The 17,508-nt window shown below is 37.0% G+C and overlaps 2 protein-coding genes across 7 annotated transcripts in view; one reads left to right on the top strand and one right to left on the bottom strand.

Annotated features, from left to right (window-relative positions):
- Positions 1-17,508, top strand: part of PLPPR5 (phospholipid phosphatase related 5) — an 84,843-nt gene that overhangs the window by 64,654 nt on the left and 2,681 nt on the right. The window contains exon 6 of the transcript XR_005821858.1: positions 16,411-16,990. The gene's annotated coding sequence lies outside the window, so the exon portion shown is untranslated. The remainder of the gene's footprint in view (positions 1-16,410; positions 16,991-17,508) is intronic.
- The window catches only part of SNX7 (sorting nexin 7), a 42,676-nt gene continuing 32,732 nt past the window's right edge, over positions 7,565-17,508 (bottom strand). For 4 of the 6 annotated variants that reach the window (XM_040564808.1, XM_040564811.1, XM_040564809.1 and 1 more), the window contains 2 exons: positions 13,859-14,011; positions 7,565-7,971 (listed from right to left, as the gene is read on the bottom strand). In XM_040564808.1, coding sequence (XP_040420742.1) covers positions 7,891-7,971; positions 13,859-14,011 — 234 coding nt within the window. In that variant the 3' untranslated portion in view covers positions 7,565-7,890. Of the gene's footprint in view, positions 7,972-9,592; positions 9,695-10,967; positions 11,351-13,858; positions 14,012-17,508 lie in introns of those variants that run through there. The other 2 variants (XR_005821857.1, XM_040564810.1) reach the window with 2 other exon arrangements.

Raw genomic sequence — 17,508 nt, 5'->3', positions numbered from 1 at the left:
CCTCATCTGATGTTTTGGGACATGGGAGACTGAGATGAGAAGCTCTGGCTACACAAAATGACCCTCATATGTGGCAAATATGGAAACTCTTAAGCACGTTGATCAGGTTTTTTTGACAGCAGTGCTCAATCTTGCTGGCGAGTCGCTGTCTCCCAGAGGAGACAGGGACTATGGTACAAAAACAAGTGACACCTTGGTTAACAAAAGTTGGTTCAGTGGCCACTCTGTTTTCTTGTTCTTTCACTGAACTCCAAAGCAATGTCTCACTGTTCACTACCCTAGCTAATTCATGGCCATTTGGCATTACAGAAACATTCTAATTTTCTCTGTGACACACCACATTTAGTTGCTGCATATGTTGTTTAATGGCTGTGCACTTTTCAAAACAACAACAAAAAAACCTGAACCAAACAAAAAAACAACAACAGAAATGCCCTTTCAAATTATTCACATTCTTTTAGCTCAGTAGGGGGTTCAAAATCAAATTGCTGTACCTCCATCTTCTTACTTTTCTTTTAGGGTTAATTTGGAAGAAAAGAAAAGCTCTCCTGATTATAGAGATTTAGCTTTCTTTATAAACTGGCTATTTTAAGATCTGTTTACAAGATCACAATATGAAACATCATTCAAAAACAGTGTGAATTGATTACATCCTTCTGGAGAACATGTTGCAGTAGAATATGCATTTGTAGCTGTTATACTGCCCTATAATTAACGCCTTATGGCTTTCCTTCTAAACACGTTGCTACTGCTAGAAAACAGCTGAGATACTTAAGAGGAGACAATGGAAAATGCTGCCCTCCCCAAATCCCCCCCAGCCTTTTTATAACAAAAGGCAAAATGCTGTGATCACTACCAAATATAAGAGTGAAGTCAAGGTACTGATTATATTTTTCCGCTCCAGTTGCTTTTTAATGAGCATTTTTTTCCCCAAATACTATTAATAATTTGAATGTTGCTTAATTGGGAGACTGTATTAGAACAGCTGAACACAGTCTTTGGTCTTTTCATTCATTTCTGTGGATTCTGGATCGCAGCATAATGATGGAATGGTCAGCAATCACATCAGGAATACTCATGTATCCCAGAATGAACGAATGAAAAGAGCAAAAAACAAGAAGCACAATATAAATACATATGCATGGTTAGAATTACTTAGGGAACTCAATTCTGCTCTGAACTGGTCTCAGATTTTTTAAAAGCTAAAGCTAATAATGAAATATTTCTTGCACTGAGCAGCTCTCCACACAGATGAGTGAACTAAATGTCAGCTGCTGACTTTATTGGAACATGGTGGTGCTAGGTGACACTTGGCTGCCATTTTATGGAGTTGTATGTGTGATTCTACATGCATGCTATAAACTAGCTGTAGACAAATAATGAATTGGAACAATATAATATCTGGGTCTGTGTTATTGGAGAGGGACTCCCAAGGAAAATCTTCACAACCTTGCAATATCGTTGTTCTAAATAAATACTTTTGATAAATGAGATGACACACTAAAAACCAGATATGAAATAATATTGCTTTCCATAAAGATCAGCTGTAAGTGATTCTAAGGGCAGATGACTATGTATAGCAATAATGATGATCAGCTTTGTCAAAGTGCAGATGACTTTCTGAGCAGGGATGCTAAAATTCCCATAGCAACCCTTAAAACTTCAGATGCAACACACATTCAGTGTATGTAGCAACCCATACAAATAAGGAACAAGAGCATTTTGAGTTAGGGGTTAAAAACTAAGCTAAATGTAATTTAAACTATTAAAACAAATATCCTTTAATCGTATACAAGATATTTTTCTCTTTCCATCCTATATTCTGCTCTTCTATATTGCCGAATCTATGTATAGACTGCAATGTGTATATATATATATGTACAGACTTCTATCTTCATAGCATGACCCGTGATCTCCCTTGAGCAATGCGACCAAGCACGGGAGCAATCCTTTTGCTCCTCAGCCTGTCCCTCAGCCCGCAGCAGTGCTGCAGCTCGGCGAGGCAGGAGTTCCTTGGCCTGGCACAGCAGGCCCCTGGCCTCCATCAGGGATCTTCATCCCCTCTCCGAATGTGGCTGTAAAAGCCCTTGTGAAGCCTGGGAGAGGAGCTGGGTCTGAGAGCAGGAAGCAGCGCGTGAGCTGCAGGAAGCGGCTCTGCAGCTCTTAGGGAAAGGCAAGTTAAGAGGAGGGTGGGAAAAAAAAGAAATTGTGGATTTTCTAACAGGAGCTGGGTAACACTTGCTGGTTTGACCCAGAATATTAGATATTCTGGCTAGAGCCGATGCATTTCTGTATTGAGAGTCTGTCTCCTTCAGCAATAACTCAGAAATGGAGAAAAGGCTAGAATAAGAAAAAGATTTTACGTTCAGTCTTCAGCAGAACTATATTTCTTCATTAGCTGTACTGATATGTGAAAAAAATGAGGCACAACTACATTTGTATTATATTTTTAAACTCTTCTAAGAATTGCATGCAGTCTAAAAATGTGTGCCTCTAACAAGTGCATGACCGTCATCCCAGAAAAATACAAAATTAGTTGCTTTTCCTGCTTTTGCGTCTCTCCTTTTGTATTTCTCCATTATTTTTCTTCCATGCAATGTAGTGGTAACAAAATATTCATAGGAATGAAATGACATGCTGAAAGGCACCAATAAATATTGAACAATTGACTTTACTATGTTAAGCTGTCACAATTAATTTGCTTACAAAATCCGTACTGTCCTGTTAGTGAATGAGCACATAGCCTCCAGAGAGCTATTCTGACGTAGCTATTTTGTCTTGAACCCAATTGCAAATGGATTAAATCTTTCTCTATCCTTGCTTTAGCCTTCCATTACTGTCAGCAAACAAGAGTATCTGCCAGGTTTTTTGTTTATTGCAAAAGGTATTGGTAGTGGACAAAATCAGGAAATAATGTACTAAATTCCCGTAATGGTTTTTCTCTTTATAGAATTACTCTCTATTTTTGCTTTATTTTATAGATTCATAGAATTTAATTTTTTTAGGTTGAAAGGGAACCTCATAATCCTCCCTCTTTCGATTTTATTAGCTAGAAGCTTTGGACTCTTGTGCTGAGATATATGTAGAGACAGGGTATACGGAAGTATCAAGCAGATGAAAAAAAGCGTTAGCATCTTGAAACTTCAATGAGCTGCTGCTCATCTAGGCAGTCTCAGCAGTGTTACGGGCTCAGAACAAGCTTTGTGGGGCCCCAGCAATTCTTATGGGCTCCTGGGTAAGAGGTGCTGTTGCTCAAGACAACTGTTTTTGGCTTGTAACTGAGTGATCAAACAGTTCTCTATGTAAAGGTGAGAAACTTTGTGACATTTGTACATATATAGAGCTTCCTGTTCAGCTCTCATTTTAGAGACAAGGTTTTCAACACCTCATGAAAGCTTAACTTGATTGAAATGAACACAATTATAGAGTTCAAATAATAATAATTAAAAAAAAAATCATTTGCAAAAGAGCCTTGTGAGATGCTTTATTTACATTAATGCTAAGGATTAAATAATTTCCCATTAGAACATACTGCAACCACCTATTTTTGAATAAAGAAGTTAGTTAGCTCAGAAAGGCAGCTCAGTTGCGTTTAAGCTGGCTTACTGTTGTAACACTTAAGGACCAGTGAATCCTACCCACTACACGACATCAACATTGCCTTGATTGCAAGGAAGTTTGGATCTGACAGTTAATGGCTTACTTGCAACTCTTGGTTAATTATTAATGCAGACATAACAATGCTTATTCCTTAACTAACCTTGTAAGCAATACAATTATCACAGGAATTATTCCTGCTGAAAACCCAGCGTCATGTCACAGTCTAGATCAAAAATTTTAAAACTCCAAGTAGAGCTTTTTGCCTGTAGGAAAATTAACATCATTTTTTCATCATTATTCCCATTATACTTGAAACAAAGACATTCTTTTAGAGCTCAGCCCTAGTAGTGATGGAGTCTGCACCAGGCCACCATTGCCAACCATTCAGTGCCGTGAGCCACCGATGCCTTACCAGTACAAGCAGTCTCTGCTTTACCTTTGCTAGTGACAGTTTGCACTGGTGACAGCTCCTGTTAGGTCGCTGAGAAGCCTTTTGGTCATTTCTTTGTATGTGTTTTCAATCTAACAGAAAAGAGAAATGCATTGTTTATAGGCTGCAGATATGAAGCACTAGCATAGAAAGAGGATGCATATTCTCAACAAATGACCTTTTCTTGTGTCTTGAATATCTTCCTCTTTATGGTCAAGCCACAGACCACAGAAAGTAAACCCGGCAGCTGTGCCGGCCGTGCAGCAACAATACTGTCTGAGGAAGCTGTTTATGGTTAACCAGTAGCTGAGATTTGCATGCTGAGTTCAGAGGAAAAGGCAGCTTTTTCTTTATTTTTTTTTTCTTTCTTTCTTTTAAATAATCATTTGACTAGTGCTTTCCAAGTGTCTGTACATAAGTTCAAAATGTTGTAATGGGCAGAATTACCTGACCAGTAACTCATGACAACTTACCAATGCTCTTATTTCTGGTAGTGGGCAAAAAAAGGCACCACTGCAAAAACTGGAACTGTTGGGCCCAGAAACCTCTGGAAGGTACATCTGGGACACTGCAGAGCGGTCCCACCCCCTCCCTGGGCATCCTTCTGCCCGCCAGAACTCACTGGTCATGGCAAATACTTGTAACAAGTCTTGAAGACCTGATATCAATAAAACTCATTATGAACCACTGCTTCTGGTTGCCAGAAGAAACTCGTAAGCTGTGGCAGTTATATATTCTCTAGGTGGTGATTACCTAGCTAGGAAACTGGAGGTGCAGGTTGAATTTTCTGTTTTACAGTAAAACAATAACGTTTTTAAAGTGCTCTCACGTAAATTTGAGAACTAAAACCACACTGTGCTGGATGGGAAACTTTCTAGCACTCAGAGCTGTTGTTTGGGGCTCTCTGCAGACAGATACACTAAGACTTCACACTGGTTTTACACTGGCTTCTTTTCTAGACAATTAGAATCACCTTTTCAGTGTTTAATTTCAGAGGGCAAATTTGGAGAAGGAAAATAGAGGTGTCCAGACTGAACCTTTTTTGCTGTAAGCAGCTAAAAGTTGAATTCTTAGTCAGACTCCTGGCATTTCAGAAATCATCTTAAGTGGTTGGGCTCTAACAGTCTGTACAAAGCTATCTGAAAACAGCAGAAAGAAAATCCAAAGTATAAGCAGGTTGATTATGAGTGAAAGAATAGTTTAAGCTTTTTCTAAGCATTAGCCTAAGGAAGTTGAGACGCCATAACATTAACAATCATTGGAAATAGGGCTAAAGACACAGTATGTTTTCTAAAATAGTAACTATTTGCACAACACAAAGAGAACGTTTGATTGTACTTAACAATAGACCTTGTTTTTCCATGATACTGCTACTAGAAAATCAGAAAAATAACAACTCAATCACAAGAAAGCCTCTACATAACTAGTGGGTCTTCTCCCATAACTTATGGCCTAGCTAAAGAGGAAAATAAATTAAAAATAAAGCCTGAACATGATGAACTGCAGCCCAGTTTTTACTAAGGATGCAAAATCTCTCCTAGTGCTCTGATTTCCAAACACCTTAGAGAACAGCTCTCTGCTCTGGCAGAACAGGCAGGTAAAAATCAATGCAATGGACTCTGGTATTCCCATCCCAACTAAACAGATATTGCCTTTTCTCAGAGGAGCTTAGGCATGCTATTTAATTTTTTGTTACACTTAAACATTCATATCCTTCCAGGTAAGCCTGTTCAGGCTCACTTTCTTGAACTTTCTCTTCTCTGTCATTCAGAGTGTTACTGCTGCCTGTCTTGTAGGAATCCTGTTTATAGGACTGTACACTACTGAGAGATTAGGAGCTAAAAACAGTAGGCAAAATTCAGAATTAATAAATGCAAATTAATGCTCACTGGGGAAAAGCCAATTCTCCTATAAATGCACACTGATGGAAATTAAATTATTTAGTAACCTTCAGAATAGCACATAATGTTATGAAATAGCAGCTTAGCATTCACTGGTACTTTAAAAAATAAATCAGGAATAGGAAAGAATGAGGAAAAAAATCAAAGCATAATTATGGCAATGTGGACATTTCTGGTGTGCCTGCATTTTGACCACTGGTTGCAGCAGAATGAGAAAATACAGAGGAAAGCAGCAACGATGAGCGCAGATACGAAATGGCTTTTGTAGAAGCCATACTCAACATGGTAAATCCTAAAAAGTTAGATGGAAGAAAAAAAAAAAAAGGAAAGGCATTTACTGCTATTAGGCACATTGATAGAAGCTCTGACATTAAAAAGATAATAATAATCACATCAAGGATATGCTGGATGAAGAGCATGGAACTGCCATGCAGTTCTTCCATGCCTCCTGTGAGCACCCGCTGCCAGCACAGCTGGACAGGGCACCCCGTGGCACGGCCCAGCTCCATCCTGATGCTGATTTGCCTCTGGTTTGTACAGCTGGCAAGCTCCTGCGAGTTTTCCAGGCTGGGAGAGACGTGAGCTTCCTCTAGGATTTCACAAGCATCTTTCCTGCTATAATATTATAGCTCAAAGAGATTGATCTGAATTTTCATTAACGCTTCATGGGGCAGCATGAGACCAGTCTTCCCTTTAAAAAGTAAGGCCTGCTAAAAAGGCTGTACTTGTAATCTAGATTTCTTAAGATCGAAGGCACAAAATGACTCATCAGCTGAATGTCCGTCCAGCTTGGACAGGTTCACAGCCACCCAAGAGCAGCTGAGTGCTGAACAACTGCAGTCATTGGCTGAATGACAAAAGCAGGGTCACAGATTATCACCAAAACCAGGTGAAGGCTGGCACCGTGCTGTTTCACAAGGCCAGAGCCATGGTGAGGCTGGCACTCATTCTTCTCAAACTCAGGCTTGCTCACACCGTAACTGCCAAGGAGAACAACTACAGGAGTTGGAAGTGCAGACAGACAGACCCGGCACAATAGACTGGAATACATAATGACTGGAATACTTCAATGCATATTGCACTAGTGAATCAGTTTAATGCAAAACTCTCTTTTCCTTTTTCTTCTCTTTCACTTCCATACCAGCCATCCAAAGAGGGAAGAAGTTGAGCATTATAGGCAGGTCAGATGTGGGAGTAAAAGGCTATCGATCAGCCTTGATCCGGCAAACTCCAAAGTTCTTGGGTTGGCAGGATCAGTGCTTTGACAAACATATCAATGTAGAAATAGTCTGCTTCATGAACTATCTTTCTTTATCTTTTTAAACTTATTTTTCTTTATCTTTTTAAAAAGGTCAGATGAGATGCTTAATAGACAAGTAAATGCTGCGAACTGAAAACTGAATTAACAGGACTTTAAAGCAGTATTAATCTCACAGAACAGGTTCAGCATCTTCCCATGCCACTTTGCCATGGGGTGACTAGAACAATCTATTAAAATAATCCTAAATTGCTCCTTGAAGTCTACACTATGTAATTTTACAAATATAGGCAATTACTCAACAAAGAGAATATAACAAGCGCTCTAAAATACCAAAATACTTCTTAAAGACTAGAATGGAGAATGAAGACAGCCTTTTCTTATTAAACTTTTTATTAAAATTGAGCTATTTTTTACATATTTAAAATACTTTATATCCAAGTTATGCAATATGTATGAAAACAATTGTATGCAAACACTTGCATAAAAATATGTAAAATCACAACTAAGCAATATAAAGCAATATATAGCATGTTCCAAAATGTATTTCAGGACTAGAATACCTGAGTTTTCAATAAGCTGGTTTCCTGCGTTTCACTGATTTTAACAGTTACTTTTAACAATATATCTGATCTCATATAAAGCACTTCTTTGGTTGGGAGAAACTGCATGGAAAGGTAGAGATCAAGCAGAGATAGTACTCAAGGCCTGTCTTCAGAATCTTCTTCCCCATGACGATCCACTGTTTGAGATGCTAAGAAGGACTCCCATGTAGCAAGGCACTTAAAAAAGAACACAGATACATATTAATATAGCAGACAGATTTCTGTAGAACTGGTAGCCAAGGAGAAAAAGAAGAAAAAAAAATAGTAGAATACATATGCATTGTCACAAGCTGTTTCTGTGGGACTACGGTAAAAGCAAAATATGGTTTCCTAGGCAGCTCAGTGATATGCAAAATGTTAGCCAACATGCTGAGTGAGCTGTAAAGGTCACTTTTCCATAATGACAAGCACACAGTGTGAGCATCGTAATTGTATGTGTTATCATGGGAGATGCTAACATTAATTATGCCCTTCTTTAATCTCTCCCTTTAGTTACAGGCAAAGATCTCCTCCAAACAGAAAGCACAGTCAGGCACAGTTCCTTCATAATCTCTATGGATTCCTGTAGTATACTCAATATTCTTTCCAAGTTAAATTAAAACATTTTTTTCTAAACACACAGATAATTCCTTTTTCCCCTGAGTAATGAGAAAGAAATGGGACCAGAAAGGCAGAAGGCTGGGGGGAGACTGTCGTCTTTACAACAAATGTTTCTCTCCTAATGGAAAAATGTATTCATAACTGTATAAGCTATTGTTTTGATTTGAAGCACCAACACTGTAGTCAGTAAAAGTAAAAAAACAAACAAACAAACAAAAGAACTATATGACTTTGGTTCAGTTTGGTTTAAATTAGTGTTGGCATCTTGGCAAACCTATATAAATCATAGAGTATTATTGAGAATCGTGGCAAGTCTATCACTAGGTAACCCATGGTTTGCTGATGTTTCTTACCAAAGTACCAGGTTTCTGCCATTTCAAGTCTGTCAACAAACAGTGCAGCTAAACTTATGCAATAATTTTACATTGAACAGTCTATTGTTGTTGAATGACATTTTTTTCTGAACCACAGCTTAATTTATACCATGTAACTTCATGTCTTGCCATTCTGTAATTTCAGTAATGTGAATTAAAAATATATATATATATATCATATATACTGTCTGGAATATAAAAATGGCTATCTATTATCTCTGCAATACTGATCCAAAATGCATGTCTTAAAATGCAGTCACACTATGTTGCTTACCCAGATAAATATAATCTACTGAAGCCTTTCCAGACAAAGATGCAGAGCATTTTTTCAGGTATACAAGTTACTTGGTTTTTATTTATCCTAATTTATGCAACCAAAACATATTTTCCAAAATGTAAGAGCAATGGTGGTTCATTTCACTGGCAGACATCACAGTGCTGCTACAGCTGACAAGTTTTATAATTAACCATACCAAGACAAAACTAGGTCTCTGTGCCTTAGGCTCAAGCTTTTTATATTGTGAAGCATGAACTGCATAAATGACATTTTGTTAGTGATGTATACTTCAGCATTATTACAGAATGATTTTACTTGGTTCTCCTGTGAGGGTAAAAATGGAGATCTAAACAGAGGATCAGCCAGCTTTCACAAAGGAGACAGAAAGGAAAAAAAAAAAAAGAAAGAAAAACAAATGCAGGAAATGAAATGTGTTTGCATAGGATTGAAATTCATAATCCAATTACTTGTAAAAGCTGCACAGAAGACATAACAAAACCTAAATATACAAAATGAAACATTAAGTGCTTAAATAAGGCTACTTTACCTAAAATATTCTGACTATTACTGCAGGTCACACATCTGTTCTGCAACACCATTTTTAGAAATAGCAGCAAGAGGTTTCCATATACTGCAATTGCATATCTTACTAAAAAGGAGATATAAAAATAGAACATGTAGTAGGGATGATAACAGAAGCAATGTGTCACATGCCATGTGTGTTTCTGTTCCAGTTCCCTAATTTTCCATGGTTGAAACCTTAAAAATACCCTTTATGATAACATTTCCTAGAGAAGAATCTGAAAATGTAGTCTTCCATGTGTGAGAGAGACAAAAATCACTTTCACAGTGTCTGGGTGCAAGGAAACAAAAACTAGAGTCAATAGAAATAGAAAAATGCTGATTCCTAGTATAATAAATAAATAAACACAAAAAACAACAAAACAGAACAAAACCAAACAAAAACACACAAACAAAAAAAACAGAACAACAAAGCCTTCATAAAAGTATGTATAAGAAACTTTTATGGTTGAAATGATTGAGGGTTCGAAGATGGACCCAGGCTTTGAAACGACATTCACAGAGACAAACTGGCTCAGCCATGTGGGAGCTTTTGAAAATCACATGAAGTTTGTTAACTAAATTCCTGGGTAGGGAATTCCTAAATTCCTACAGTAGGATGTGATCAACATGCATAAGCAGCTGACTTTGGTACACAACCAAATGACTAGTTAAATGCATCACAACAGAGGCCTCCAGGGTAAACAACAAATCTCATTTATTTTTCTACAGCTTATACTAGACAGATACATATAGGCTTTGGAGTTAGAGGGAAGTTACTCCAATGGGGAAGGAGTATTGTTTTGACCTAATGAATCTATTGGATCAATTTATGCCTGCATGACAATGTAGATCACAGAAACTAGCCAAATTAGGTTTGGAACAGTTAAGAAAATCAAGAAATTTATATTTCTGGAAAAGAGTAAGCTGTGTCAATGCCGATTAAGAATCTCACTACCCTATCAAAGATAAGTTTAGCTTTATATCAGATTAATCTGCAAAGATTTAAACAGGATTAGTTTGACATGGCAAAAAAAAACTTAGAGGCTACACATTAAAAGAAGGTGCATCCTTGCACAAGGAAAAACATGTTATTTCAATGCAGAAATAAATTAAATATCATTCTACATTATGAAAAAAAGAAAAAAAACACAACCCACAATCTTCCTGCATTTACTAGAGTACTTTATAAGCAATGGAAAACCAAACTCTGGTATATTTGCTAGATTTACAAGATCTGACTGGTACTGATTGTGCTGCAAAACCTACCCACTTGTTCAGATGTGTTTGTTTTTTTTTTCTGAATAGAATATGTTAACAAAGTTATTTGCTGAGAAAATTAAATGTTTTTTTTTTTTTTGATGTAAATATCCTGAAGACTATGGTAAACATGAGGGAAAAAAAAGGAAAAATGTAGTAAATGTTTAATCACTATTGCTCTTTGAAGCCAAAGTTCAGCATTCCTGGTTGCCTGGATTGTTGGCTAGTATGAACCAGGAAGACTTCAGACACCCTAGCTAAATAACAACAGCAACTACTCCTTTGTATCTTGTTTTGGTTTTACTAATGCTTTATCCTTAGGGAGCTGCAGAATATCTATACCTAACTTAATGCAAAGACTCCCGGTGACAAGCAGCTTTCTCAGCTCTATGCTCCACCCTGTGGACAGTTTGTGATCTCAACCATTCAGAAGATAGCATCTCTTCTGAACTGAGCTGTGCTACTTCAGACAGTTGTGTCATACCTAAGGCATGGGAAAAAGCAGTAAAATAAATGGTACTGCATTAACACATACTTCATTCAAGAACTCCTCTCTGTAAGGCAAACAAAATGATGCTGTTTTCTTCAGAAACTGGAGTAAAGTCCTGACTTTCTTTTTAAATTAAAACCTTTTCATATTATTTCAGAAAATCCTCCCTGTTTTAGCAATGCACTTACAGTCGTTTTTAATACAGTATGTTACTGGCTTTAAGTCTTGAATATAGAGAGACTAAACCATTTTTCAACTCTTTTCTGGAAGAAAAGGACAGGCAGTAAAGAACTTAGTGAACTCTTGAGACCAACTACAGGAATTCTAAGTGATTGGTCAGTTGTGGTAACACTGGGTACCAAATGGCATCATATTCAAATGTATTATAAGACATCTTGCACATTATCCCAGGAAGGACATCATTCTCATGGATCTGCATAAGAGCACCTATAAATTTGGAACACTGGGCATTAATTACTGCCTTTGTTACTGAAGCATTGAGAGACAGAAAGAGATTGGTGATACCACAGCTGTAGAAACAAAGGAAAGATTCTTACTCAAAAGATTGTGTTTAAGGTAGGATTTTGTTTTTTATGGAAAGCATAAAAACCGTATTCTGATGCTAAGGATTATGAGAATCCCTTCCTGAGGTTTTACTTCTAAACAGGGAAAGCAGATGCTAGTGTTTCTTTTTCTGCTGTTTTCAGGAGTGCAACACCTATAGTTTGTAATATAAGAGCTTCTGACTGTAATCATTTCACCAGTAATTAACCATCGTTAGTAACCATAGGTCTCCAAAAAAACCACGCACGTTAGATTTAAACTCCCAAACTGAGTATTAATTTTACAGAAATCTCTTGAATGTCAGTATTAAAATAAAATGTTTCTGTTAAAAACAACAACAAAATGATAAGCACTCACATTTCAAACAAGTTAGCATAATGTTTACTATTATTAAAACCAATACAGCAAGATAAGGTATTTTTTTCTAAATTCTAGATCTATCAACACATAGCAAAAATATTTTATGCAGATTTCAATATGTAAGAAAAGCACCAACAAAGAATAATGTTTCAATATAAACCAACTTGTCCAGTATTTCAGAGGCTATTTAAGAAAACCACTAGTAGTTACAAAAATACTTGAACCATTTTTTGCAGTTTGTGACTTAACGATAGTAATTTCATGTATAGGATGAGATTTGGCATTCTGAATTAAAATTCTAATTCAGAAAAAAGCAGTTTTAGACAGGAAAAAGATAAAATGAATTATTTTTGTGTTTTAATTTAGCTAATCATTCATTAACAAAACATTCCAGTATATTTAGCATTGATTTAACATACATATTCATGATATAGAAGCCAAAGATCAGCAGCAACTGAAGAAAATGTGAGAGGATGCCAAAAGTTTGCTGCCTGATTTCAGAAAATATTTTGATCTTTATATGTAACAACAGATTGTCAATGTCCGTGCATCTCACAGGCTGCATGCTAATTAATTAGACTTGATGATCATGAGCTCTGTCTTTTCAATTATGTTCTGACAAAATGATTTCTAAAATCAGGACACTGATTTTACACTGAAGCTAATAGTCAAGCCATAAAAAGTTCAGAATATGGGATTTGAAGTTACAGATATCAACATGCCCCTGTGAAGAATACTGATTTATGATTAATAGATAGCTAACTGTACTCCTTTTTCCAATATAAAGAGAAGTTCTTTAAAAAAACTCAAGATATATGGGATATTTTCAAAATAAGCACTTCAATCAACATGTTTCCTATGAAGAAATTTCACAGAATGCTTAAGAGATTTTGTTAAATGTTTTCAAGTTCTATTGCTTACTATATATTACTTGGAATTCTTACCAATAATGTTAGCCATGGCATTTGAGTTGAAATTAAAATTTTATTTCAGCCATTTTTATTTCTTCCCAAAGTATTAAGTTTCAGTTATAAAAAGATTTAATTTAGTAACTGTATACGTGTGTATCTTATAAAAATGTGTAATAAGCTTTTTGTACTGACCGCTCAAAATTGTATTGATACTCTTTATCGCAGTAAATTCTGATTATTTCATGAATGACAATCCCTTAGAGAAATAACTTTTTGAATGTGCTGTTTGAAAAGGAATTACATTTAAATGTTTTCCTCATACAAAATCATTGTAAAATGTTGGGGCTTCTTCATGCAGTTACGGCAAAAGGCTGAAAATATAGCAGCTGACATTGAATCCAAAAATATCTTCCAAATTCTTGTGGTTAGTAAAACAAGACTGCCCTCTGTCGATGATGAACTCAGGATCAACCACTTGGTCACAAATAAAATACATTTTACTTAAAACATGTCAAATTAGGGATAACTGCCTCCCTCTGCCCACAAAAACTTATTCTGAAGTTAACACAAGTTCAAACTAAGATGCAAAGTATCTTCTTTAGATACAGTGCATTGATTTCTCCACTGAAATAATTAATGAAAAAAATGCTATGAGAAAGGGTTTTACCTCTTCATAATAATGGAGATTATCGTCAGCCATATTAGTGAATGCCGATCTCATATCACACTGCATATTTTGCTTCCACCTGTCCCAATCTGCTTTCAGAGCATTATTGGCACATTCTACTTTGTCTTCAAGTTTCCCAATCTCTTCTGAGAACTAAATATGAATTGTAAACATAGAAAAAAAATCAGTAGAGTCATGATTTCAAATGTGATTGAAAACAAGTGATCATAGTGCAGTAAGATGAACAGAATTGCAGAACCAAGGTTGGTATTACAATTAGTACATCAGTTCCCAGGGATAAATTTTAAATTATGTTCTTAATGAATAGCTCAGTACAATTTCTGAAATATTAATAGCAGAAATTCCAGATGGTAACTAAAGTGTTGCTGAAAGTATTTTTATTGACTGCGAAGTTACAGACTGTGGCACCTCTTTACTTGCACTTGACAGTAATGCATTAAAAAAAAGAAAACGTAAAAGGCTTTACTGGAGCAGAATCAACTATACAAATTACATTTGGACAGAAAAACTGAGAAGACCCTGACAGAACCTTTGATGACCTCAGGGAAAATCAGAATGGGGGAATACAGCAGAAATCACACACACAAACTTTCTGATTTCTTGCTTGTCAACTTGCAATCTTTTATTGTGGAACTAACCTTGGTGTGACCATGTGAGGAAGGCAGAAATACAGAAGTAGAGAAAGAAATTAAAACAGAGGACTTCTGCAGAGCAGGAACTCTTTCACAGGGATCCAGGATCAAAAACCTTGAGGGCAGCTACTATGCAGACGTTATTTTCTTCTAATTGCTGGAGATGCCCAAAGTGAATTTCAGCTAATGGGAATCAGTAAGTAGATAGAGGGTCTCTCTTTAACGAGTCTTCTAGTCCTCTCAGTAATTTTGTACCTATTGTCATTTGTTTAATCAGCTCTGTTGGTTCTGGCTGGCACCCAATTGCAGAATGAAGTAAATCTTCTGCAGCTACAGCACGATTCAGTGCCTTGGGACTGCACAGAGACTCTCTGTGACAAACCTAGGGAAGTCAGGCATAAATGCCACCAATAACCAACAACAATCAGGAAAAGCTGATCTCCTTACTCTGTTTCTATTGCAACTCAGGTACCATACACCTTCCTCTTCTTCCTTGTACTCTGCTATCAGGCAAATTGTTTTTTCCTCATATAACAACTCTGTAAAGTTGGATAGCTCCTCATCAGTGCTGCAGTGCTCATCAGTTGCAGCTGGTGCTGTCATTGATATTAACTTCCAAATCTTTTACAGGATTTTCAGGGGATGCTTAGGCTATTCACAGAATGCAGGAATATCAAAATTCAGAGCAGGATATGGAAAGGTACAATCTGCAGCCTCCAGCTTAAACCATGCACGAAGGGCACCATTCCAGTGCCACAGCTGGTAGTGCTGCAGCCATCAGAAATAAACTAAGCAACACTGTCTGAAACAGTGACAGAACCTGAGCCCAATCCTTAAAATTTATGGAGGTATCAAGGAAGGATGACAGCTCATAAATGTTTCTTGTGTGTCCCTGAAGCCAAGAAGAGACACATATGCTTTAACCAAGTAACTCACGCTTGTGTACATTTCCACTATGCAATGCCCAGCAGAAATCCTGTTCACGCTCCATATAGTCAGCATAAAATTGTCATCAAGGTCACTCTGAAGTCAGTCAGTTTGTACAACCTTCTGGGAATCCACTGTTTGGGATCTACTGACTGCTGACTCTGGGCCACACTATAACAAGAGGTACTGCTTCTGCCAAAAACAACCCTTCCAAGAACATTAGGAAGAACGAAAGGTCAAGTGAAAAGATAAAATATTTAATTTCCAAACCACAGATGCAAATTCAAAGTTTGACAAAGTGGAATCCTTCACCTCTCAAAGTAGCCACAGAATCTTTAGCTGGGAAAAATGAAAGGAATTTCGTCTGAATGGATTTTTTTCCACATTCCACAATACAGAGATGAATAAACATTTTTAATTGGCCTTTATTTCTAGACTGATTTTACTTGCCACACTTTTAGATTCACAAAATATTGGATATTATTCAAGAACAAAATGAAAAAAATATTATTTCTACTTTACTGAAAAGCCCAAATTCAATTATCTAGACAGATTAGTAATCAAACTACGGACAAGGGTAATTTCATCAACTACCAACAGTGTATTTGATATGAAAAGGTTAATCCAAAGTTTAAATGTGGAAGAATTACCTCTAAAGACATTACACACAACTGGATTAGGTATCTTGGGCATGTCCCAAGTTAATTGCCTTTCCTTCTAACACTATAAAAACGAATGCACACAGAATACTGAAAACAGTGAATATTTGTAGATGATTTAGAGTAAGAAGGGGAGTTGAATCAATTTTTCTGCTTTTGCAAGAAAAAATGTTCTTATTTGAAAATGAGCTAGACTACATGCTTAAAGAACTTCTCTGATTTCAAAGTCCTGGCAGCAGCATCCTCCCCTTATCTTGTTCTTTATCTTTTAAGACATTTATTTTACAGTTTGTTTTTGTCTTGCCTTTTCCAGGAACTTCGAATTTCTTCCACGGTGTAGCCATGATGTGATGTGGACAGGCAGACTGTTCTACATCCCCACCTGGATACGCAGTTTAAACATCACCCTCTAAAGCCCCAAAGAAACTGTGTGTTGTATCAAGGCAAGGGTTGGACCTAGGGTCTAAAGACAGCGTTATGCCACACTTCTTCATCTCGACTAGAAAGGTTTAAGATCTACTTTTCCACAGCTGAAAAGAAATATAAATACCATCTTCTTCAGCTGACATGAGAGCAGAAATCAAAGAATGCCCTGGTCTCTGAACTACAAATCCACCTAGTGTGTTCCTGATTTATGAGGTGTACATTGTTACAATTTATCCTACCAATTAAATATGGTCCTGAATCCATTTTCTTACACTGATCTCACTGAGGCAGCTAGTGCGATAAATTAAATCTTACATCAGTGGTTCCTGCAGGACAGCACAATGTTCAACAGACATCATACAGCTGGCCAGAAGGTGTAAGCTAGACACTGCCAGGGCAGAGCACTAATGGACACGAACAGGGCGACTTGTAGCCAAAGGAACTTGGCCCAAAAGCCGAACTACCCGGTAAGTGACACAACACTTCACAGTATCTCACTATGCAAAACAGCATGACTTCTTATCTACTATGTGCATTAATCCTACAGCTTGGTGGTACTAACCCTGTTCAGCCTGGAGTTAAAGTATCTGTTCAGAATGTGATAGATCCAGCATTGCTTTTCTTCATTTCAAGCCTGAATAGTAGAATTGTAAGTCAGCATTTAATGCCTATCTGGTGCCTGTCTGAATGACTGCCTTCTTCACTGCCTAAATTTTGGAGTGGAAGGCCAATGTTTGGCTTTTTAAAAGCACTACAAGCAGCTGGTTCTAAAAGCCTGGTGGGAAAAGCACGGCTCCAAAACATTTTTTTTTCCAACCAATGAACCTGACATCTCATGAGGTTTAATTTGTGATTCCAGCCTCTTTCAGCTGCACTGACCTTGGGAATGTTTTGCATTCTCCTGTTGTATAACCACCTGTTTGTTAAATCATGTAATGTTTGCTGTGACCAATGCTAAAGATCTCACAGCCTTTTATCATCTCTA

Source organism: Cygnus olor, chromosome 8 (assembly GCF_009769625.2).
Source record: "Cygnus olor isolate bCygOlo1 chromosome 8, bCygOlo1.pri.v2, whole genome shotgun sequence".
Classification (NCBI taxonomy): Eukaryota; Metazoa; Chordata; class Aves; order Anseriformes; family Anatidae; genus Cygnus; species Cygnus olor.
This window is presented reverse-complemented; position numbering and strand designations above follow the sequence as displayed.